General features: G+C 41.5%; 1 protein-coding gene across 2 annotated transcripts; it reads right to left on the bottom strand.

Moving 5' to 3' along the window:
- Positions 1-230: 230 nt before the first annotated feature.
- LOC110563989 (cytochrome P450 2C11) lies at positions 231-24,182 on the bottom strand. Of its 2 annotated transcripts, XM_060389052.1 has the most exons (10): positions 23,986-24,180; positions 23,011-23,309; positions 21,865-22,027; positions 21,561-21,710; positions 16,293-16,453; positions 13,085-13,261; positions 9,482-9,623; positions 7,334-7,521; positions 1,911-2,052; positions 231-566 (listed from the first exon to the last, which is right to left on the bottom strand). In XM_060389052.1, the coding sequence occupies exons 1-10, from the start codon at positions 24,017-24,019 to the stop codon at positions 385-387; spliced, it is 1,638 nt and encodes a 545-aa protein (XP_060245035.1). In that variant the 5' UTR covers positions 24,020-24,180; the 3' UTR covers positions 231-384. The 2 variants fall into 2 exon arrangements, with proteins under 2 accessions (XP_060245035.1, XP_060245042.1); XM_060389059.1 differs by lacking the exon at positions 21,561-21,710 and having other exon boundaries at positions 23,986-24,182.

Here is a 24,182-nt window from a genome sequence, read left to right as displayed (position 1 = left end):
ATTTCCTTTACTTCTTCCCAGTATTATACCAATAAAAAGAGAGTCTGAGAACTGGCCCAGAAATTAGTTTTTGTTTAGCACATGCAGGGGCAGATGGCTCTGAATTGTCATATTCTCATGATTTTGCTGCTTTACAGTGAAAACACAGTATTGATATTAACTGAGCATATAGGTATTAGCGCTTACTATGTAAGTACTGCTGGGAGTGCCACAAAATATGGAACTGTGTATTGACTCAGAAAACTCCGTTTAATGAGGTTTGATGTTCACTGGATTTCAAGGGAGTGGGGAAATGTGAGAGAAAGCAACTATAGTACCAAGAACGAAGGAGACAGCACCCTGCAAGAGGAGAAGTTGCCAATGAAAGCACAGGGAATCTTCCCTTTACACTGGAATAAAGCGAGCCTGGTACAAAGGGGGCACATGGCCAAACCCATTGGTAATGGGTGTGGTATCGATGTCCTTTACATCAACCAGAGGCTTCAGGTTAAAGTTCTGTAAAATGGTGGTGAAGAACAAAAACAGTTCCATGCGAGCCAGGCCTTCTCCTGCACACATCCGCTTTCCTGAAATAGCAAAAATAGAGATTTGTTCCTGAATCACCTGTGAATTGTGCTGAATCGTCGTTGAGATTAGACACTAGTCGATGAAGCTGTTAGACATGTGTGTGGAAGACATGCACATCTTCTCAGTTCCCTTCACCAGTCCCCGACACCATGAAGTTGGAAGCTTCAAGCTGTCCGTTTGACGAAGCACTGGTCTGGCACTCCCTCAGGACCTAGCACCTTTCCTTTTTATTATCCTTGTGACCTCAGTAGCATTTTACCCGCTGAGAGTTTCCTCATAGTATGCATGATTCTACATAGCAGAGATTGCTTGGGTTCTATTCTTTCTTATCTTTTCCCTCCTTGCCAAAAGACCGAGTTCCTTAAAAAGAAGTGCTCTGTATACACATCTTGATTTGTGCCGTCCCAAGACCAACATAAGAATCAAACCCTACAGCAGAAGGTAAAAGTCACTCCATGCCCAGAGACTCAGCACACATAATGGAGAAGTGATATTGAACATTCAAAATGGAGGATCATAAGTAAAGGAAACTCTAGGGCTCTGAAATCACTGTACAGTGTCCCTTTACAAGCACAGGGTCTCTCTCTCTCTCTCTCTCTGTATGCCTACATTTACTCAAGAGGTTCTGACCTCATGCATATACATAAAAAAAAGTCCCCTCTTGTACTTTGTTTTCTTGGTACAGTTCCCTGCCTCCTCTTTTTTTCTTACTTCCTTCTTACTCCTTACTTCCTTCTTACTTCTTTCTTCCTTCTTAATCCCTATGAGCCAACCAACTTTTCTCTGACCTTTTAGAGTAATGCTGTTCAGATATGAAAGAACAAGATGTGAGCAACTTCCCATCTGAATACCTCTCTCACAGAACTAATCCAACTGGACAGCAGTGCCCTGCTGACTCGCCAGCTGCCCTAACTCAGAAGTGAGTCTCTGCAGAACCTGGTATAGTCTCTCGGGCACTTTCATTCCCAGGGAATGTCTGGAAAGAGAAAGATGCCACAGAGGAGATACTCAGAATGTGAGCATAGATACCTTTCTCATGGCAGAGAGAAGTGTAAATGGTGTTAGCTTCTAAAAGGAGCTGCTGGGCAGCTGGGGTTGTATCCAGAGACCAAATTCAATCAATAATTATAGTCTGCTTTCTTAACTTGAAAAAAACTGTGCTCAACTCTGAAATGCTCACTAATACAGTACAATAAAGAGGAATTATAGTTATTAAAGTGGTAGTTCTTATGACATAAGAAAAGCAAATCTACCAGTCCTAGCAAAATCACCATAGAAATTGCACCTGGTCCTAAAATCCCATTATGTCCTCCAAAGCACAAATGGAAATGAATTTCTGTTACCTGCTGAGAAAGGCACAAAGTAGTCACTCTTCTTAAAGTTGCCACTCTCATCCAGAAAGTGACCAGGGTCAAACTTGTCTGGGTTGGGGAATTCTTTGTCATCATGCAGCATGGATGTCAGAGATGTTATTACAGTAGTACCCTGGAAACAGCCAATAATGAAAACTGAATGGTAAGGATTAAAGGAACTCACCTAGACCAATCTGACTTATGGACAAAAATACTGGATCCAAAGAAAAGCAGTGACACTTACACATTGACCAAATACAAAGAGAGATGAACTGGCAGTAGCTCCTCAACTAGGGGTGAAACTTCATGCCCACCTCTGCTCTCCATGTTCTGGCTTGTTCATATTTCATGCATGGCACAGCTGCTGTAAGTTCATATGTATAAATATCTGTCTGTGTCCCTCTACAAGCAGAAACTGAAGATACTGTTTCCTTGTCTGCATCTACCACTTCCTATTCTTACAGGCTTTCTGCCCCTTCTTCCACAATGATCCTTTAGCATTGAAGGAAGGAAGTGTCATATCGATATCCCATTTAGGGCTGAGCATTCGGGGGTCTCTTATTCTCTGTATCTTGATCAGTTGTAAGTCTCTGTGTTGATTCCCATCCATCTACTGCAAACAACGCTTCTCTGATGAAGGCTGGGAAGGAGAGTAAGTTTTCTTTAAGAGTGTGAGCCCTGGCAGCTCAACTACATGCCAGTGGACGGCTACATATCCATAAGTATATGCAAACTGACTGGACTCAATGTTGGGTTGTTTTTAAGAAGACACAAAATTGATGGGATTAGTGTGATACCAGTAGTAACAGCTTTTCTACTTTGAACACCATTAGCAGCTGAAGGATTGAGTACTTGAGGCTTTGGTACAAAAACTTCCGAACCTGCCCTAGCTAGGATGAATGTTAGACCCTAAAGTCTGTCGTCACCACTGTTGTATTTATCACTTCTATTCTCGTTCAACTCACATTGGCTATGGTTGTAGATGGAAGTCTGTGTTCATTCTTGAAAAGTCAGGAGAATCCTAAAATTCTTTTTTTTTATTTTATTATTATTATTTTTTTTATCAGTTACATTTTATTAACTCTGTATCCCAGCCGTGTCCCCATCCCTCATTCCCTCCCAGTCCCTCCCTCCCTCATCTCCACCGTGCCCCTTTCCAAGTCCACTGATAGGGGGGACCTCCTTTCCATTCATCTGATCCTGTTTTATCAGGTATCTTCAGGACTGGCTGCAAAACCCTCCTCTGTGGCCTAACAGGACTGCTCCTCCCTTCAGGGGTGGGGAGACCAAAGAGCCAGTCATTGAGTTCCTATTAGAAATAGTCCTTGTTCCCCTCACTTTGGGAAACCAATTGGTTACTGAGCTACCACAGGCTACATCTGAGTGGAGGTTCTAGGTTATATCCATACATGGTCCTTGGTTGAATGTCAGTCTCAGAAAAGACCCTGTGCCCAGATATATTTGGTCCTTGTGGAGCTCCTATCCTTTCCCCATCAGACTAACTCCCCTTCTTTCTTATGATTCCCTGTACTCTGCCAAAGGTTTGGTCATGAGTCTTTGCTTTGAAAACACTGCTAGTTACAGTCTTTCAGATGCGCTCAGTAGACTCCTGTCATACGTTCAATGCACATCCCATCTGTCTTTCTAAATGAGGATTGATCATCTTACCCCATGTCCGCTCAATTGATTATCTTTTTTAGGTGTATAGATTTCATTATGTTTATCATATCTTATAGGTCTATATAAGTGAGTATATCCCATGTTTGTCTTTCTCCTTCTGGGATATTTCACTCAGAATGATCTTTTCTAGATCCCACCATTTGCCTGCAAATTTCATAATTTACTCCTGTTTGATTGCTGAGTAGTATTCCATTGTGTAAAAATACCACAATTTCTGTACCCATTCCTCTGTTGATGGACATCTGGGTTGTTTCCAGGTTCTGTCCCTGATCTCAAGCTGTACTACAGGGCAACAGTAATAAAAACTGCACAGTATTGGCATAGAAACAGAAAGGAGGATCAATGGAACCAGATAGAAGACCCAGAAATAAATCCACACACCTATGAATACTCGATATTTGACAAAGAAGCCAAATCCATTCAATGGAAAAATGACAGCATCTTCAACAAATGGTGCTGGACCAACTGGATGTCTACATGCAGAAAAATGAAAATAGATCCATATTTATCACCCTGCACAAAACTAAAGTCAAAGTGGATCAAGGACCTCAACATAAAACTAGATACCCTAAATCAATTGGAAAAAAAGGTAGGGAACAGCCTAGAACTCATTGGCACAGGAGACAACTTCCTGAACAGAACACCAACAACCCAGGCTCTAAGAGCAACAATCAATAAATGGGACCTCATGAAACTGAAAAGTTTCTGTAAAGCAAAGGACACCGTCATCAAAACAAAACGACTGCCTACAGATTGGGAAAGAATCTTCACTAACCCTTTATCTGACAGAGGACTAATATCCAGTATATACAAAGAACTAAAGAAGCTGAAAAGTAGCAAACCAAGTAATCCAATTAAAAAATGGGGAACAGAGCTAAACAGAGAATTCTCGACAGAGGAATATCGAATGGCAGAAAAACACTTAAAGAAATGCTCATCCTCATTAGCCATCAGGGAAATGCAAATCAAAACGACCCTGAGATATCACCTTACACCCATCAGAATGGCCAAGATGAAAAACTCAAGCAACAACACATGCTGGAGAGGTTGTGGAGAAAGGGGAACCCTCCTCCACTGCTGGTGGGAATGTAAACTGGTACAACCACTCTGGAAAGCTATCTGGCGCTTTCTAAGACAATTAGAAATAGTGCTTCCTCAAGACCCAGCTATACCACTGCTAGGTATATACCCAAAGTTCGTTCAAGTACACAAAAGAGAATCCTAAAATTCTAAAGTCCTTTGGTTATGCTTCTGTTAAATGAAGATCTGATCTCATTAGTGACAACTTCGATTCTACTATCGACAGGCACACTATCACTTATTGAACACTTGTCATTGATATATGCTATATGTTTCTTATCATTCAAACCTTGGGGAACCTTATCATCACAACCTAGGAACCTACCACAGAGGGCCTCTGAAAGCCAGAAGAAGAAAACAGGAAACAACCTAGGAACCTACCACAGAGGGCCTCTGAAAGCCTCTGCCCTTCAGACTATCAAAGCAGATGCTAAGCCTGATGGCCAACTGTCGGGCAGAGTGAATGGAATCTTATGTAAAAAGTGGGAAATAGCAAGACCTGGAGAGAACAGGAACTCCACAAGGAGAGGAACAGAACAAGAAAATTTGAACACAGGGAACTTCCCAGAGACTCATACTCCAACCAAGGACTATTCATGGAGATAACCTAGAACCCCTGCACAGATGTAACCCATGGCAGTTCAGTGTCAAAGTGGGTTACATAGTAATGGGAAGAGGGACTGCCTCTGACATAATGTGATTGGCCTGCTCTTTGATCACCTCCCCCTGAGGGGGGAGCAGCCTTACCAGGCCACCGTAGAGGACAATGCAGCCACTTTTGATGAGAACTGATAGACTAAGATCAGAAAGAAGGAGAGGAGAACCTCCCCTATCAGTAGACTTGGGGAGGGGCATGCATGCAGAAAGGGGAGGGAGGGTGGGATTGGGAGGGGAGGGGGGACTTATGGGGGGATACAAAATGAATAAAGTGTAATTAATAAAAAAGTTAAAAAAGTTAAAAAAAAGTACAAGGGGGGGGTGAAAAAATGAGAACCACCATCATTTCACAGTTCAGGGTTATCAGTACAGGAAATGATTAATTAGTTGTCCTAAGAGTGGCTGGAGCTCCACAGTATAGTTCCACACCCATGCAAATGATGAAGGCCCTTGTTAAACCCAGTAGATCATAAAACAAAACAAGAAACAAAAAGATATGAGGGTGGGAAGGGAAACTATTAGAAGAGGTTTGGTGGAGGTCAGGTAAAAAAGGAAAGAGAGGGTGAGTGTGGTCAGGTTACATTATAGGCATGTAAGAAATTATCAAAAATTATATTCATCTTTAAAATTATTAACTTAAAAGCTGTTGGTGTGCTATTTTTTTAAACAGGATGCTCAGACAAGGATTATCAAAGTAAAACTATTGATAAATTATTTGGAAAATAATTTATTCAGAGATTAAATTCCATGCTGTAGGATTTTGGGTTAATGGGTTGTTTGTTTGTTTTAGTGTGGAAAACAGAACCTCAGCAACAGAGGACCTGAAAACACTCTGTTAGGAAAGATGATTCTTAGTGTTATCAACAATGGGACCACAGCGTATCTAGGGCCACAATTTGATGAAGGGGCCATCAATTGAGCATCACCTGCTTAATGTCCTTGCTTAAAATATGCATTTAGATTTTAATATCCAAAAAAACCTCCACACAAAACTGGACAGAGGAACATTCACAGGATAAGCACCTTTGATTCTTCAAAACAACTGCTGTACCAAAAACAATATTTTTAAAGGAAATGTTCTCAGTTTTGGAGAACCAAACTGTAGACTTACACCTTTATCGCACTATGAGAAGTTCTCCCACAAAATCTGTAAAAGATATCTTGGTATAACCAGAAAACGTAATCATAAGCTATAAGGAGGATAATATCAGTATATTGATAATTTCTTCAATGTGAGTGTGCTTACCAATTTCTAGCTGGAAGTCTTAGTCTTGGATATACACATTAAAGTAGGTGTTAAATGTGATAGATCTGCTAAACTAACATATGGTTCTAGACACATCTTTATATCCCATATGCATATGATATATCAAAACACACTTGTATATCCACTTACATACTTTTAAGTACAGATATTCTCATAGTTACTTCAGCTAGCAGTTTAACACAGTCCAGTTATAAGAGGGAACTTCCACTGAAAAATTGTCTTGATTAGATTGGCCCATTACTATGGCTGTGGCACGTTGTCTTGACTGATGAATGACGTGACGGGGCCCATCTCACTGCCAGTGGAACCAGAAGAGTGAGGCTGTCTTGTATAATAAAGCTTTCTGAATACTAGCCAGGGAAAGCACGCCAGTAAGCAGCATTTCTCCGTGGCTTCTGCTTTAAGTTCCTGCCCTGGTAGAGTTTCTGACCTGACTTTCCTCAAAGATGAACTATGACCTGTAAGAATAAATAAATCCTTTCCTTCCTAAGTTGCCTTTCATCACGGTGCTCGGCACAGCAACAAAAATCAAGCTAGTAATCTTTAATGAAAAGTTGGATCTTCCATGTTTCTAAGTGTATGATCTTAGAGAGCTATACTTTTCTTTTTAAAACACGTCCGCATATTTCTACTTTAAATTATTCTTTTATATATTTGCAGCCACAGTGGGAACCACAGTGTGAATTTAAGAACTCCATCAGCACCGAGTTGCAGTGTGAAACAAGCCTACCTTGGGGATGAAGTAGTCTCTGAATTTTACATCCTGGGTCACTGAATGAGGCAGGTTCATGGGGATGAGGTCAATGTATCTCTGGATCTCATGTATCACAGCATCTGTGTAGGGCATGTGGCTCCTGTCCTGCATGCAGGGTCTGCGCTGTCTGCCCACCACACGGTCAATCTCTTCCTGGACTTTAGCTGGTAAGACAAAGTGGAAAAAGATGTGATGCAAGGAAAGTGGCACAACTGCCACAGCAAGTCAGTGCTACATGGGGCACGATGAAAGGGTCCCAACGGCATCATAGGCCCTAAGCACTTCAAGACTTGGAACACCGCAGGAAAGTACAACACCTAAACCCTAGGCATTCATTAAGCAGACAGTACGTCTACATATTAGCATACAGGATAACCTAGAATGATGCACATAGAATGATTAAAGTGGGGGAGGGACTGGGAGGGGCACCCTCCCTCGGGATGTAAAATAAATGAACTAATATAAAAAAATAAAAAGTGAAAAAAAGAATGATAAAATGCTTTACTATATAGCTATCTTAAAATTATGAACTAGGAAATAAATACCCCTGAAAAGACAAAAACCAGAAAATAAGAATTAGTATCATATCAAATTATCATAAGGTAATAATTGAATTCTCCTGACAGATCGGTGTGTGTACGTGTTTGTGTGTATATGGTGTGTGTTCTTATCTAAAAGTTCCCGATGATTCTATGTATTTTCCTCATATGTTAGAGGCACTCACTTTGAAACATCATTTAAGTGTCTTAGGCAATTATGTTCATATTCAGAGGTAATGGGCATGTCTATTGTTTTACTATACTATTTGTAAACAGTTTCTCAAAGTTCCTGTTAGGTCCCTAACTGTTGCAGGGTGTGGCTGGCATTCCCTGCCCTCTACCTGTGGGCAGAGCTTCTTCTCTCCCTGAGGCCCTTCACTATGTAATCCATCTTGGTTTCTCCTGCCCTTTCTCCCTTTTCCCCCTTTCCCCACTTCCTGCTCTCTTTCCCTCTTCCCCCACCTTTCTTCCCCCCACCCCAGCATACTCTCCCTCCCCCTCTCGTGCTGCTCCCAAAAAAACTGCATTTATATAATATAGCTTCATCTCACCATTAGCTCATTCTGTTTTATTTAATCAATCAGTTCCTTTTAAAAGTGACGAGTAATTGCCTATTTATCACCACATACAAGATACACAAAACATCCAAACAGACACTCCTATCTTTCTCTCCTCTCTCTCTCACACACACATATACTTTCTCTTTCCCACAGTACACTTACAGTTTTTAATCATATATATATATACCCATTCTCATATCAGTATAATTTTATGTATATTTCTCACAGGTAAGGGAGCTGTGGTTGTGTTACATATTCTATGCATTCTTGAACAGAAAAGAGGTTAAAGAGTTTATTTAAATTCCTGATATTGGATGCTAGCCTAGAATTGTTACAAATGCTCAAGTATGTTTCAAACCCTAGAGACAACTTTAGTTATTAGAATTCATTCAGTTGTAACTCAAGTCTCTCCTCAGTCTAAGATTCCTCCTACCCACCTTACCTACTATCTATCCTGAAGCTGGGATGGGGAAGGGTCATTATGAGAAATCCTGGCACTGACACTGATCCCTCCTCCACGTGTGTCACTCACGACTACGTGCTGGAGCTGGTCCAACAAGGGTGTTCATCAGAGCCTAGCAAATGTCGGTGTTACACTCTCCAGCCTCCAACCGGGAGCTAAATATAAAATTCTTTATAAAGTATATAATCTCCATTATTGTGTAATGGTGAAAGAAAATACACTGTGGCTCATACATGCCACTCTATCCGTCAGGAAACCAATGTACCAGCTTATACCAGTTGGTGACACATGTGGCTGCTTCAGACCCCTCCCATCAAATGCAGATGCCTCATCAGAGTAAGGCCACTAAGATCAGAGCTGTGTGCTTCTGCGGCTGTTACCACTGGCTTGTTTCTCTCAGTCACTCTGCTACTGTGAAAACTTGTCTCATTTTTATCTCCTCCTCATGTGTACATGTGACAGCTAGCGACAGAGTGATTTCAAGAATTTCAAGAAGCCCAGTGGAGGTAGTGTCTTCCCAGCATCCATGCTGAGGTTCTCTGGCCTGTGTCTGCAGGCATACCTGTGATGTCCGCATGCTTCAGCAGCAGCAAGATTCCATACCGCAGAGTGGTACTTGTTGTCTCTGTTCCCGCTCCAAACATGTCGGTTACGGTCGCCAACAAGTTTTCAATGGTAAACTCAGACTGTGGGTTGTGCTTTTCCTAGGGTGTATGCGGATATTATTTTGGTTTGCTGGCATATTTAATTACAATGCATAAAAAAAAACTCGGGTTATGAAACTTAAACAATTTTCTTAAAGATATGAAACTTAAACAATCTAGTACTAAAACTACAATAACTAAACAGAACAGCAGAAAAAAAATTTATTGGTTTACCCACTCTTTATCTCCCTTTCTTCAAAATTGTTAAAATTGTGAATTATCAATGTTCTCACCACAAAGAAATGATACTCATGTGAAACAATAGCTATGTCAATTGGCCTGATTTGACCACTTCATAATATTATGGATCAAAGTACCACATGGTACCCAAAGAAATATTATATATAGCTATATAGTTTTATTTTTGTGTGTGCATGTATGTGTATGAAAGCAATGTAGTCAGTTTTCCATCACCTTTGACAACACACCGAGAAACCCAACTTATTAGGAGAAAGACTCACTGCTCCTCATACCTGGCTGTTTAGTCTCTGACTGTTTGGCCCTGGGACACTGGGAACACTGGGAGACAGAACATTATTCTGGAGAAAAAAAATTGGTAAAGCAGAGAGAGCTGTTTCCCTCTCACAGCCAGGAAGCAAAGAGAGGGGGAAAAGATAACCCCTATGAGGAAAGAGTCCAATTTCCTACCTTCCTCCAGCCAGGCTTTATCTCCTAAAGATTCTGTCACCTCCCAAAAGCATCTTCAGCTGGGAAGCAGGTCTTTAGCACATGGCTCTTTGATAGACATTTAATATCCAAGCTATTCATAGCCAAACTTTGGACAGAGTACAGGGAATCTTTTGAAAGAAGGGGAAGATAGAAAGACCTAGAGGGTCAGAAGCTCCACAAGGAGAGCAACAGAACCAAAAATTCTGGGCACAAGGGTCTTTTCTGAGACTGATACTCCAACCAAGAACAATTCGTGGAGATAACCTAAAACCCCTGCTCAGAAGTAGTCTGTGGCAGCTCAGTCTCCAAGTGGGTTCCCTAGTAATGGGAACAGAGATTGTCTCTGATAAGAACTCTGTGGCTGGCTCCTTGATCACCTCCCCCTGGGAGGGGGGTGGGAAACAGCCTTACCAGGCCACAGAGGAAAACAATGCAGCCAGTCCTGATGAGACCTGATAGACTAGGCTCAGATGGAAGGGGAGGAGGACCTCCTCTATCAGTGGAATGGGGGAGGAGTATGGGAGGAGAAGAGCGAGGGAGGGTGGCCAAGGGAAGAGATGAGGGAGAGGGCTACAGCTGGGATGCAAAGTGAATAATCTATAATTAATAAAAAATAAATAATTTTTTAAAAAAGATCCACACCATAAAATGAAAATAATTTTTCAGAAAGATGTTGCAACTAACAGCAAAAGAGTTTAATTAGATAGTAACTTCCTTATTAGGAGCTCTGAAATACGCATAATTAACAGTATGGTTAGAAACCAGAAATCAAAAAGGAGCTGATAAATTACCGTTCATAAGTGATCTTTACTAAGATATAGGGACTTGTGGGAACAGAAGTCATGATCAAGCAGATCCTGAGGCGAGAGAGCATTGGAAAGGACAGCGTATCATTTTGGAGGCAGCATGACAAGGCCTTCAGGGGAAAGTGGCCCCCCTTAAAACCTGGAAAGAAGCTTCCTTATAACAGAGCAATTAAAGAAATAAGAAGTACAGACACACAAAATGAAAGAAAGGGCAAAACATGTATGAAACTCTCAAAGAACTAATTAAAAACTGGAAGAAGGTATCATGTTCCTTTCTCCCTTCAGGCTCCTGTCATATTGTTAATGAGCAACAAGTCCATAACAATATGACAGAGTCCAAAGGAAAAGAGAAAGAGCCTCCAGAAACTCTAGTGAATGGTCTGGCTTTTACAAGTTTGGGGGCTGGCAGGAGTATTTGGTTATGATTCACTCTTGTTTAGTCTACATAAGTCCATGCATAGACCCAGGTACTTGGCAGGATCATAAATCTTTCCTGAGGTGTGTGTGTGTGTGTGTGTGTGTGTGTGTGTGTGTGTGTGTGTGCTGCAAAGAGGGGAACTATGAGTCCACAGGCCTTCAGGGAGCATGGCCTGATTTTTCCAGGTTGATGAGTGACTCTCAGAGAAACCAGTGATAAGAAGTAATACCTAAGGTTGGCCTCTAAACCACATACAGGCACATATCTGTACATAAATATATATCTGCATATACAAACACACACACAGTTATACAGAGAAGGTATTAAGCCATAGACAATAAACAGCTAGACTTTGATACTACACTTAGGTCCAAAGAGCAACATAGTTATTATACACAGCCCTGAAGCAAAAGCGTATGGTAAGAGAGTCACAGAGGCCTTGGAGTTCACTTAATCTAGGTTGGGTGAACAGTCTCTCCAGAATTATGGGAATCCATCTTGGCGGTAATAATAATTCTCCTCTATCAGCAGACAAGGCACAGAACAGGAGTAATTTGCTTCTTCCACCACCACTTTCTTCCAATTGTTCCCTCCTCTTCATTATAGTCCATGTAGAGCACATGACCTAAACAGTTCAACTCAAACTCCCCTGTAGATGCTTTGAAGGTCCCCTCGTCAGCACTTTGCTCCTGTTGTTTTGACCAATGAGCTTCACCTCTCTGTCTAATGGTAGGAGTGGTGAAGTGAAGTAACTGCCTTTCTTCTCCAGCTAGCTCATTTCAGCTTTCTCTGCTCTTTGCCTCACCTCAGTTCAAGGAGCATGTTTGTACTTACACACCTTTAGTACAGCACCCAGTTTCCATACTGCACCTCTTACCATTCTTTTAGTATATCTAATGTTTTATTGATTCTTTGAGAATTTCGTTCAGCCATACAATGTACCGTCATCTTATTTACCCCTTTTCCTCCTCATAATTGCTCCCAGATTTGCCTCCCATCTGTCCATCTCCTCTCATCTTCCTGTCTTCTTTTTATTGTTAGGTTGTTTTTTTTTTTTCATAACCCATGAAGTACAATTTGTGCTGCTCACATACGCATGGCTGCATGATGGACTTAACCAGGGACCACATGGGCACTTCATCATGACCACGTGAAGTCTCTTCCACTGGTCCTCACTGAAAATCCTCGAAAATCTGTATCGAACCTCAGGTCATCCAGGAAACTTGCCTGGCAGGTTTCTTCTCATTCTCCCATACACTCTGATGTAACAATGTCCCCCTTTTCAATGCTGGGTGTTTCTATTGCCTGACTTGTTTGTATTTCTACTTCACCTGATGTGTAGACTCTCTGAGTAAGACAGATTCTTAGTATCTAAAAGCTGTACCCACATACTCCAGTTATTTAGCAATATAATTTTAAATCCTTCATGGTTGTTGGTCCAGTTTCATGCGCACAGTAGGTACTTACAGTGTTTACCAAGTGCTTTTTGCCTGAACAGCTAAACATTCCTAATAATTACAGAAATGATCAATAAATCAGAAAATACAAGCCAACAAATAACATTTTACCTGTTCCGTTTTGATCAAGAAACAATCAATGAAGTCCCGAGGATTGTCCATATCCAAAGACTCTTGGTGTTCTTTTACTTTCTCCAAAACATAATTTTTTACATAGTTGAAATTCTTAAGTACTTGATTATGACTTCCGGGGAAGTAATCAATAATAGCAGGGAAAGTATTGCAGACCTTAAAGATTAAAAAACACTAATTAAACTAAAGGCATGAGTACTATAACCTTGGCTAAAAACTAGGGTGACACAGACAAACATTAGGCAGATAAAGGATCCTTGCTGTGGGTGGGGGGAGGATGATTTTAGGGGCTAGCCACTAGAAGAACACAGCCTACAGAATCAACCAAGCAGGGCTCATAAGGGCTCACAGAGACTGAAGCCACAATCACCGAGCCTGTATCAGTCTGAACTAGATCCTCTGGATAGACATTATGGTTGTATAGCTTGGTGTTTCTGTAGAACTCCCAACAGTGCAAGTGGTGGGGTAGCTCTGACTCTCTTGCCTGCTCTTGGGACCCTTTTCCTCCTACTGGGTTGCCTTATCTGGCTTTCATATAAAGATTTGCACCTAGTCTTGTCGTAACTGGTTAAGCCATGCTTGGTTGATATCCCCGGGAGGTCTGCTCTTTTCTGAAGGGAAACAGAGAAGTGGATCTGTGGGAGAGGTTAGGTGGGAAGGAGCTAGGAGGAATGGAGGGAGGGCTAACTGTCATTTAGATGTAATTTTTGAGAGAAGAATCAATTTTTTAAAACTGGAGTGAACTTGAGAAACATCTCAGTGTGCATGATGTGAATAAAGGGAAGTGCTGACAGAGACTGCACTAAACTGATCACATGACCAAGGATGAGAAAGCATCTTCACCATACAATAATTTTTACATTGCTAAAATATCTTCACATCCACTCTCTTATTTTTACCTGCCACCTTGAACTACAGGAAGGTCATGGCTCTCCTGCAGGAGGTAAACTAAAAGGTTAAGGAAGTTCCACCAGCCGGAAGCAGAGCCGAGTCACTCCCTGATACTTTTACCACTAACAATTGGCCTCAGGAATAAAATCAATCATGTTTTATAACCAGGAAGGGTTACAAAGATATCATGAAACGCAACTCAGCATTTTATGGACAAATACTTATACGCAACAGTGGTCAAATGACTCCTATAAAATCATGTAACTATCTTTTACACAGAGTAGGATGCCAGCTTGATAAACGGTGATGTTATTAAACATGACAGCCCAACAGAGAGTACAATCCAGATGCCAATTGTCTTTATATCCTGACTCAGATTGCTTTCTCAGCTGGAGACTCAGCTTCAGCTAGCCTGAGTCCTTAACTTGGAACCTCCACTACTCAGAGGTTCCAGCAACATCTGTGTTCCCAAATAATCTCTGCCTTTGATATCCTCAATTAGGAAATCACTGCTAAGTCATGGGTTAAAAATTACTGTAATTTTTGGTTGGCAGACAAGCCAGTCAAAAAGAATACAATTAAAGATCCTGGCAGAACACAAGCCCATGGCCAGATCTGGGTAAAGAGTAGCTTTGAAAAATCAGGCCACTCCAAATCATCCACACACACTGCTGTTTTCAAAAAGCCAGGTGATGGAAGGGTTTCAAGCCTCTAGACAGCCATTGAGAGCTTGGGCATGCCTCTGGGAGTATCAAAGTGCCACTTGGACTTGGTGGTTTTGTGGGTTGGGGCTTGACTTCCAGCCCTGTATCTTCTAGGCATTTGTCTTAATTTGTCTTATGTTCTGAAGAGTAAAGTCCTCTGCTGCCTTATGACATTCATAATATTCCAAGAGGATACTGATGTGGAGACCTTCTCTTTGTCCCATCCCTCCACACAGCTCTACATACACATACACACACACATACACACACACACACCAAAAAAAAATCAAAAACTGTCTGAACCAGCTTTGTTAAAACTATAGAAAATACTCAGATGTTTACATAAACCAATGGAAAGTTGAGAGTTTTTTAATTGGTGGGGTAGGAAAGCACTGTAGCATTGTTTTGCTCTTGGGTCACCTATGTCCTGTCTTAGTGGCATCCTTAAACAAGCGCTGTTTCCACGATGTAGAACTATGGCCCTTGATTCTTGGGGAAAGAGATTGTTTTTCTGCTTTAACCTAACTGGGGTTAAGGGAGGGAGCTGAAGGACTAGGCAAACCATTTGTCTGTGTTTCATCTAACTCAGAACTCATCAGGTGGAAGAGTTGTAAAAACTATCAAATACCCTTATAATGTCACTAGGCAACACAGTACCACTGTAGGGAAAAATACAATTAAAGTTTCTGACAGAACACTAAGACCATGGGAAGAGCTGAGGAAAGATCAAGCCACTCCAAATCATCCACATATATTGGTGTTTTCAAAAAACTCAGGGTACACCTACGACAGGCACAAGCTAAGAAAAGACCTGGAAAAAGTTCTAAGCTTTTCTGCCTGCTAATTCTTGAGCTCTAGCACTGAATGTCTGGGCATGGAACCAGTCTGGTGGGAATTTGTCCTCCCTGTCTTTTCTACTTGTCAGCTTTTGCTTTTTTTTTTCCTTTCTTCTTTTTTGTAATTCTACCTTATCACCTTCTTCCTTCCTTCTCTTTTCTATATTTTCTACCTTCTTTGTCATCTATAATGTGCAGCTACTCTTAGTAAAGTAATTTCTATCAGAAGCTACGGAAACAGAGACTTTGGAGAATAAACATGACAAAGAATATAGTTTTGAAAAGTGACTAAGCAAACACTTTCTGCCTACAGATCACAAAAAAAAAAATACAAAGGAAAAAGTAAAAACCTGTTTGTATCAACAACTGGAGATATAGCTCAGCGGTTAAGAAAACATGTTCATCTTAAAGAACTGAACTTCAGTTCCCAGAACCTACATCAGGCAGCTCAGAACCACCTTTAACTCCAGCTCTGGCCTCTATACCCATTCATGTGTGCACGCATAAATCTGAAAAATACATAGGAAAAAAAAAGAAGAAAGGGAGAGAGAAAGAGAGAGATGGAAGGAGGGAAGCAGAGAGGAAGGAAGGAAGGAAGGAAGGAAGGAAGGAAGGAAGGAAGGAAGGAAGGAAGCTGCACATCACATCTCTAAAACATCTGGAAACATCCACTCCATAGCTTAGTCCATGTAACACTGGGGCCTTCTCAGAAGAAAGAGGCCAGATGACATTAGGAAAGAAGCCTTTTGACGTCACCTGTATCCATGGTGTGCTCAAGAGCCTGAGGTTTTCATTAAATTTGTCCAGCAAGTTAAGAAAATCCTGATCTTTGTAATCAAAGCGATTCTGGAAAATAATGGAGCAGATGACGTTGCAGGGAGCACAGCCCAGGATGAAGGTGGGGTCACAGGGTGAGCCTGGATAATGGGAAATATTATAAATAACTGTTAGTACACATACAAAAAGACTTTGACATCATGTTAAGGTAACTTTAGAAATGCTAAATTAATATGTTTCTAGACAAGCTGGAGAGATGGCTCAGCAGTTAAGGACACTAAACACTCTTCCAGAGGACCCAGGTTCAAACCATAGCACCGACATGGCAGTTCACAACTGACTGTAACTCCAAGATCTGACACAAACATGCATTCAGGAAAAACACCAATGCACACAAAATAAAAGTAAATAAATGTTATTAAAAGAGAACATGCTTAGCCAGATATGTGGTAGTACGCCCCTTTAATCCCAGAGCTTGGGAGGCAGAAATAGGCAGATCTCTGTGAGTTCAAGGCCAGCCTGGTCTACAGAGTGAGTTCCAGGACAGCCAGGGACAATAACACAGAGAAATCCTTTCTCTAAATAGATAAATAAATAATGAAATAAAGAAAGTTCCTAGAAATTCTCTATTAGGCAGAACTATAGCATACTGAAAACCAACACGCTGCTTTTCTCAGACCTGATTTAATAACTCCTCCTAACCTTGTTTCAGGCTGCTTATCCAAACAGTATGTCAGTGTCACTGCCTTTGTTTTCAAATTGGGCTGAAGTGACTCTTTTGGCAAACAAAAGAAGAACAATGTGAAAGAGACACTTTTCAAAATAGGTATTAAAATGGTGCTAGGCATGGAGGTGCCCCCTTTAATCCCAGCACTCATGAGGTACAGGAGGAGAGCTGAGAGCTCTCTTACTCTTACCAGTATGAACTACCCAACAAGACCCTTGTCTTGAAGAAGGAAGAGGAGGAAAAGGAGGAGGAGGAGGAGGAAAGAAAGAAAGAAAGAAAGAAAGAAAGAAAGAAAGAAAGAAAGAAAGGAAGGAAGGAGGAAGGAAGGAAGAACATTAAAGACCTAACAGTTATAAACACAGAATCACATCTTTTTTTTAACTGTCTCTCTCTGTCTCTGTCTCTTTTTTTAATTTTTATTTTTTATTATTAGTTACATTTTATTAACTCTGTATCCCAGCTGTATCCCACTCTCTCATTCCCTCCCAAGCCCTCCTTCCCTCCCTCATCTCCTCCCTCCCCTTTCCAAGTCCACTGATTGGTTGGGGAGGACCTCCTCCCCTTTCATCTGACCCTCTTTTATCAGGTATCTTCAGGACTGGCTGCAAAATCCTCTGTGGCCTAACAGGGCTATTTTTCTCTTGGGAGGTAGGGAAGTCAAAGAGCCTGCCATTGAGATCCTGTCAGAAATAGTCCCTGTTCCCCTTACTATGGGAAAGCAATTGGTTACTGAGCTAAAACGGGCTTCATCCGAGCAGAGGTTCTAGGTTATATCCACTCATGGTCCTTGGTGGAGCATCAGTCTCAGAAAAGACCCCTGTGCCCTGATATATTTGCTCCTTGTGGAGCTCCTGTCCTCTCCACGTCATACTAACTCCCCCTTCTTTCATATGATTCCCTGCACTCTGCCAAAGGTTTAGTTATGAGTCTCAGCATCTGCTTTGATACACTGCGAGGTACTCTCAGGGGCCTCCACATCTCTCTCGGAAAACTTGTTGTTGGGCGTTGTTCTGATTTTAGCCCTCAAGATCAGGTTAAACCTATCCGTGTTGCGTAAACCTGCCCAAGTCATTATACCTGACTGGTTGATTAAACAGCCTCTACCTGGGCAGGGCAGGATGAGGTAGGCCTGACAAAGTTTCCTGGGCTTAGGACAGGAGAATGACAGGAAACAGACAAATGGAAAGAGAGGAGATAGGAGGAAGCCATGGTCAGTTAGGGTGGAGAAGAAACCATGTGGGCTGGGAGGAAGGACTCCAATAATGGTGTGAAAAGGCCCAGATGAAGAATACAAGCAAGTGCCAGGATTATCAGTGGAAGGTAGACCAGATGAGGAGGATTAAGGTGGATGGCATTGGATGGGGGCTAGGAGATGGATGATGAGGTTATTCAGGAATATCTTCCCAGCCCAAGGTAAATAAGACAATTATAAAATCTAACAGGTGTCTGTATTATTTGTGATAGCAGGTTAAACAATACTGCCGTGATAATCTAAGGGCTAATAATAAACATTATATACCCCAACACCATTTTTTATTTACTACAACAGTTTGTAAATAATTAAATATTAGTATAGGAAGGAAGAAAGTAACAACCTGAAAATCTTAAACATAAATAGTTGAAGGAATTGCAATTAGACAGCAGAGAGGAAGACCAAAATGAGAAAGATTATAGGAAATACAGGTTATTATGTAGAGCAAATGTAAAAAAAGACAAAAAATATTCTTTGAGAGGGTGGAGAGATAGCTCAGCAGTTGAGCTCACTCACTGGCTGCTCTTGCAAAAGGACTGATTTCAATTCCCAACACCAACATGGCAGTTTATAACCATTTATAACTGTAGTTCCATGAGACCCAGTTCCCTATTCTGGTGCGCAGACATACATGCAGACAAAACACCCATATACATAAGCAAATAAATCTTTAGTAATAACAATAATAATAGTATATAACGTTATTTTAACCAATAAAAATAAACCTGATGATTCAGGCAAGTAATCCTAGCTACTCAGGAAGCTAAAGCAAGAGGCTCGTAATTTCTCAACCTTCCTGGGCTACAGTGAGTTTAAGGCAATCCTGGGGTTATAAAGACCCTCTCTCAAAATAGATGAAATCAAAGATTTGATATAACTCAGTAGTTGAGCGTTTTCTTAGCAGATGCCAGACCCTACATTCAACCTCCAATACCATTTTTTTAAAAACATAAAAATGAACACACGTTATTAGAAGATAGCTTTGTTTGCCTAAAATAAGATAATTTTTTTAAATTTTCAGTTCTAATTTAAATCACATAAAAGTTAAATTAATAAATAGTATCCTTTACTTCTTATTTCAGTGTTGAAAAGAAAACTAACAAGAATTTCCTGTTCTGGAAATATACCTACGCTCACCCATCAGATCCAACATTTGTTTGGCCAAGCCCACCCTCTAGTGGAGGTCTGTGATATTGCATAACAAAACCATCGACAGAAACAGTTTTTACTTTATGTGTATAAGTGTTTTGCCTACATGTATGAATGTACACTATGTGCGTGCCCTGTTCCATCAGGGGTAAGAAAGGGGAATCAGATACCCTAGAACTGGAATTACAGATGGTTGCAAACCATCATGTGTGTGTGCTAGGACCCAAACCGGAGCAGGTCCTCTGCAGGAGCAACCAATGTAATTAACCACTGAGCCCTCTCTCCAACCTCTATAAAGTTTTACATTTGAGCATCGCTGTAGTCCATTCCATTGCTTTACAGAAAAGCAAATTAAATCAGACTGAATACTTTGTGGACAAATTTCAGCAAAATTGGTTCTAATGAAATAATGAATAAATTTTAATATGTAAAGTCTACAAATGTACATCAGCTATAAAATATATTTGTGCACAGTGACAGGGAAATCAACAGAAGAAGCCTATTTAGTAGTTAACTAAACCTAAGCCAGGCCCCCTTTCTGTTGTAATACACCATGACACTGACTGTTCAGAAGTTGTTTTGTTTTATTTTGTTTTAGCCTAGGAGAGAAATAGATAGCCATTGGAATTATTAATTTGAGATTTGGGGAAGGGGGTTCACAGTGAAAGTCTGAGTCTCAATCTTGTTTTCCACATCATTTTGAAGAGACATGTAAATACCGAGGCCATTTGGAATCCAAGCTAAAAATCACATTTACTGTGACAACTACATCACAGACGAGTGGAGCCAAGGGTGAGGGTAGGAATAAAACTTCCATCAATACTCCAACTCAAAATCTAATTGTTTAAAAATTCAGCCAAAATTTTGTTTTCATTCAGATATAGTGAGGTTCACTGATCAGGCTACCTTCAACAGACTCCTAGAAAGGATAGTTCCCATGGGACGGGCCTGGAAGCAGGTGACAGAGGAAAAGTAGAGAGCAGGGGCTTTGTTGGAATTTGAATGCCTTACTGAGCCAGGAAGGCAGACTTTGTAAGTTTAGGACTGCAAAGTTTACAGAAACCTCTGAGCCATGGGTCTTAAGGGTCACTAACTATCCCACCTCTGGCCCTGAATGGATTTACAGCAAGAACATGGACCTGGTGCATGGAAATTTACTAAAGGAGGTGGTTGAAGGCCATAGACAGGTTTGTATGCCAAAAGCATGCTTTGGAGAAAGCATTTGCTATTGTTATCAATCAGCTTGCCTTGGGAGGGGAAGCCCAAGATTTCAGAGCCTCATATAATACAGAGGGGAAAAAAGAACTCACAGTTAGTACAAAAATAAGGATAGAGAATAATGTAAGAAGAACTGAAATAGAGCAAACCCACAACTAGGGAAGTTGAAGGTTAAGCATTAAGAAAATTTGAAATTTAGTTCAATAAATCAATTTAAAACTTCTTTTTTGTAATGTAGACAACTCTTAAAATATGTAAAGAGTAAAGCACACAGTGAGTGATTTTAAATAACACCAGCTGACATCTTTAAATAGTCAAAAAAACTGAGAAGCAAATCACAAGTGTGAAAGGGGCCTTAACGATGCCTACGGACAAGGAACGAGTGCACAGCGCTGTCACACTGCAGACACAGCCCTTTAAAGAACCCCACACATGTCCCTCAGGGAGGCTGAAGCTACAAACCAGAGCAGTTAAGCAAAAGCATGGAATGGTCTCACGTTCCATGGAGCAGTGGGTCACTTCTGTAACATCCTCTCACAAACATTTCCTAGTGAAATGTTCTAGAATAGTCAACCCACAACTACGCTATGGGGGAAAACACTGCTAAGTCTGATAAGTGATGTTCAGTCCTTCTGTCTGTACGGCATTGTCGGAAAGTAAAGCTTGGCATAAAATAGAGTTTAGTGAGTTTTTATCCCCACCTCATATGCACAGACACTGAGAACAAACACGGAAGGTACACAGCTACAAAAGCTTCCTTGGCTCTCTGTACCAAATCACTTCCCTGGCACAGCATCGTCAAGCCTTGCCCTCAATGTAAAGTGTTCTGTCCCAGTGCTGTCGCCATGGGGCTCATTAGAGAAGGAAGCAAGCTGGTCAGTAACACAAAAGCGACACCTGCCTTTGGTTTTCCTCAGCTCCTCCACAAGGCACCGAGCCTCCTCCTGAACCCGGTCCTCAATGCTCCTCTTGCCCATCCCAAAATTCCTCAGGGTCATGATGGAGAAACGCCGGATCTCCTTCCATTTCCTCCCGTTGCTGAAAAGGATTCCTACCAGAATTGGGAACAGAGACTGTCAGGAGGCAGATGAGGACCTGGCACACGGCACAATCCGGACGGCCCAGAGAGGCCTGAGAACGCTTCAAGACTCATCTGCATGGCCAAGGCCCAACTCACACATGCACACACTTGTACCCACACTTACCAAGGCCTTTGTTAACCCTCTCAGATATTGGAAAACTGCCTCTTCCAGAAAATTCCTCTCCTAGGTCAACAAGAGCTTCCTTTACAGCTTCATAACCATGAAGCACCACAGTGGGCTTCATGCCGAAGTACAGAGTGAACACGGGGCCATAGGCTTTTGAGAACTAGAAAATTGAAAAAGAAACAAAAAAGTCACTGTGTAGACAGCATGTTGTACCAGATCCACTGACGTCATCATACTGTTGGTACTTTTTTTGTTCCTATAACGTAGCTACAAATGTTGCTGGGTTTTATACGTAAAAGTGATGCTGTTTGCTACAGCTGCCGCAGGCAGAATGTTCCCATCTGCCGGGTAATGACGAGGGAAGTGCTTCGTGGGTCATCACAATGCGCCAACACCTTGAGCTACAGTTTATTAATTTTACAGCTAAAGAGACTGAAGCCCAGAGGATTTCCAGTTTATCTCAGCATTACACGGCTAGTAAATATTAGGCCCAAATGTGAACCCTGCTTAGTGGATTTCTGTGCAGTCAGTCCCCAAAACCCACACTGGACAGATCTTCAGATGGTATTAAACTTGCTTCAAGATCACCAGCTAAGCTCTTTTCAGGGAATTTTGTGACTAATAATTAAAAATCTACTTTTTTTTTTCAAGTCCCTTGGGTCTGGGGAGATGGCTCAGTTGGTAAATGCTTGCAGTGCAACCGTAAGGACCGGACTTCAGATCCCAGCATACACATAAAAAGCTGGGTGTTCTCCGGGTCAATAATCCCAGGCCTGGGAAGGCAGAGACAGGACAACCCTGGGACTTGGTAGTCAGCCCGACTAGCCAATCACTGAGCTCTAGGTTCAGTGACCAAACTAGTCTCAAAACAAACAAGATGCAGAAGCAATTAAAGACATTCAGCTTCAACCTCTGGTCCCTTCAGCCACACATGCAAACACATGCAACACACACACACTCACAAACACACATGCACAGGCAGAGAGAACTTATGCGCACTATAGCATTCCACTATTTCTGACAATGACGCTAAATATAAGAGCCTATGGGAGTGTTTCCTTTACAATAAAATACATAATAGCAGAGATTAATTTTCTGTTGTAACCTACTGGAGAAATTTGGAAAAAAACAAACAAACCTTACTTTTTTTAAAGATTTGCTGACGTCCTTCACATCTATCTGAAGGATGTTTCCAACAAGTGGGAGAGGGGTGGGGCCAGGAGGGAGCTTCCCTCTCCTTGAGCTCTGTCTCCACAGTGAGAGGAGAAGCAGAGAGGAGAGAGTGAGCGCCAGGACCAGGACAGGATCCATGCAGCCTTCTCTTCTTAGGCAGACACCAGTGAGCTGGCAGTCCAGGGTTTTTATAAAGCTAGCCGCCCTTTCCACATGGGCCTCTGGTACATAGTGACTAATCAGCTTTAATCTTTGTGGACTCTGGCCTGCTGGAAAACACACACGGAGTCTGTTCTTCACTCTCTCCTGCCTCACCCTGAAAACCTGCTGTAACTAGCCCGGGGCTTCTTTTGTTGTTGTTTTTAAAACGTCCCAGGTAGTTCCAACGTGCAATCTAAACTGAGTGATAATGAAGTAAATCATTTGATACAAAGATCTCTCTAACTTCTGCATTCTTAGACTGATGATCACTGGGAATGTATTGGCATTATAATACTTGCTTTAGCGTGCTGTGATAACCTTAGATTAATTCATCACCAGTTAAGCCATGTAATCAGCTCAGTAAATACATGCACCTTTTGCCATTAAATATTGTACAAACCCTTTGGGGCAGAGATTACTTTTCACCCCTCCTGAGGGCGCAGGATAGCAAAATGGCAGGGGCACCACCCACAGACATCAGTCAGGATATACCCTACACTGACAAAGTGAGGCCTGTGTTCTCAGGAGATTAAATCAAAAATACGATCTCTCCTTTTCATTCCCTCAGGAGGGAGAACTCTCTCAGTTAATTGAGGGTCCCAGGCAAAGCCCCTGCACATATTCCTCACTTCCAGGCTGTGCTACCTGAGGTTTAGAGAGGGATAACACAAACTTGTCTTTTCTCCCCTTTTCTGTGTGACTTTTCTTATAATTGGGCTAAGCCCGGGTGCTGAGGTCTCTCACCTGTTAATTTTTTTATTTTTTTAAGCTCTTGCATCAGTGTTTTCCTATGTGGACAGTTGCTCAAATGGATGATTCTCTTGGGAAAAGAGAACAAATTTCTGACTATTCCACCATCTTGCTCAGTCTTTGCAGAAGAGCCTAGCCTCTCAATATCTTCCTCGTTCTTCAGTCCAGAAGCAACAGCTGCTTTGGTTGCT

This window comes from Meriones unguiculatus, chromosome 1 (genome assembly GCF_030254825.1).
Source record: "Meriones unguiculatus strain TT.TT164.6M chromosome 1, Bangor_MerUng_6.1, whole genome shotgun sequence".
Lineage (NCBI taxonomy): Eukaryota > Metazoa > Chordata > Mammalia > Rodentia > Muridae > Meriones > Meriones unguiculatus.
Note: the sequence above shows the minus strand (reverse complement) of the source record. Positions and strands in the feature narration are given on the sequence as shown.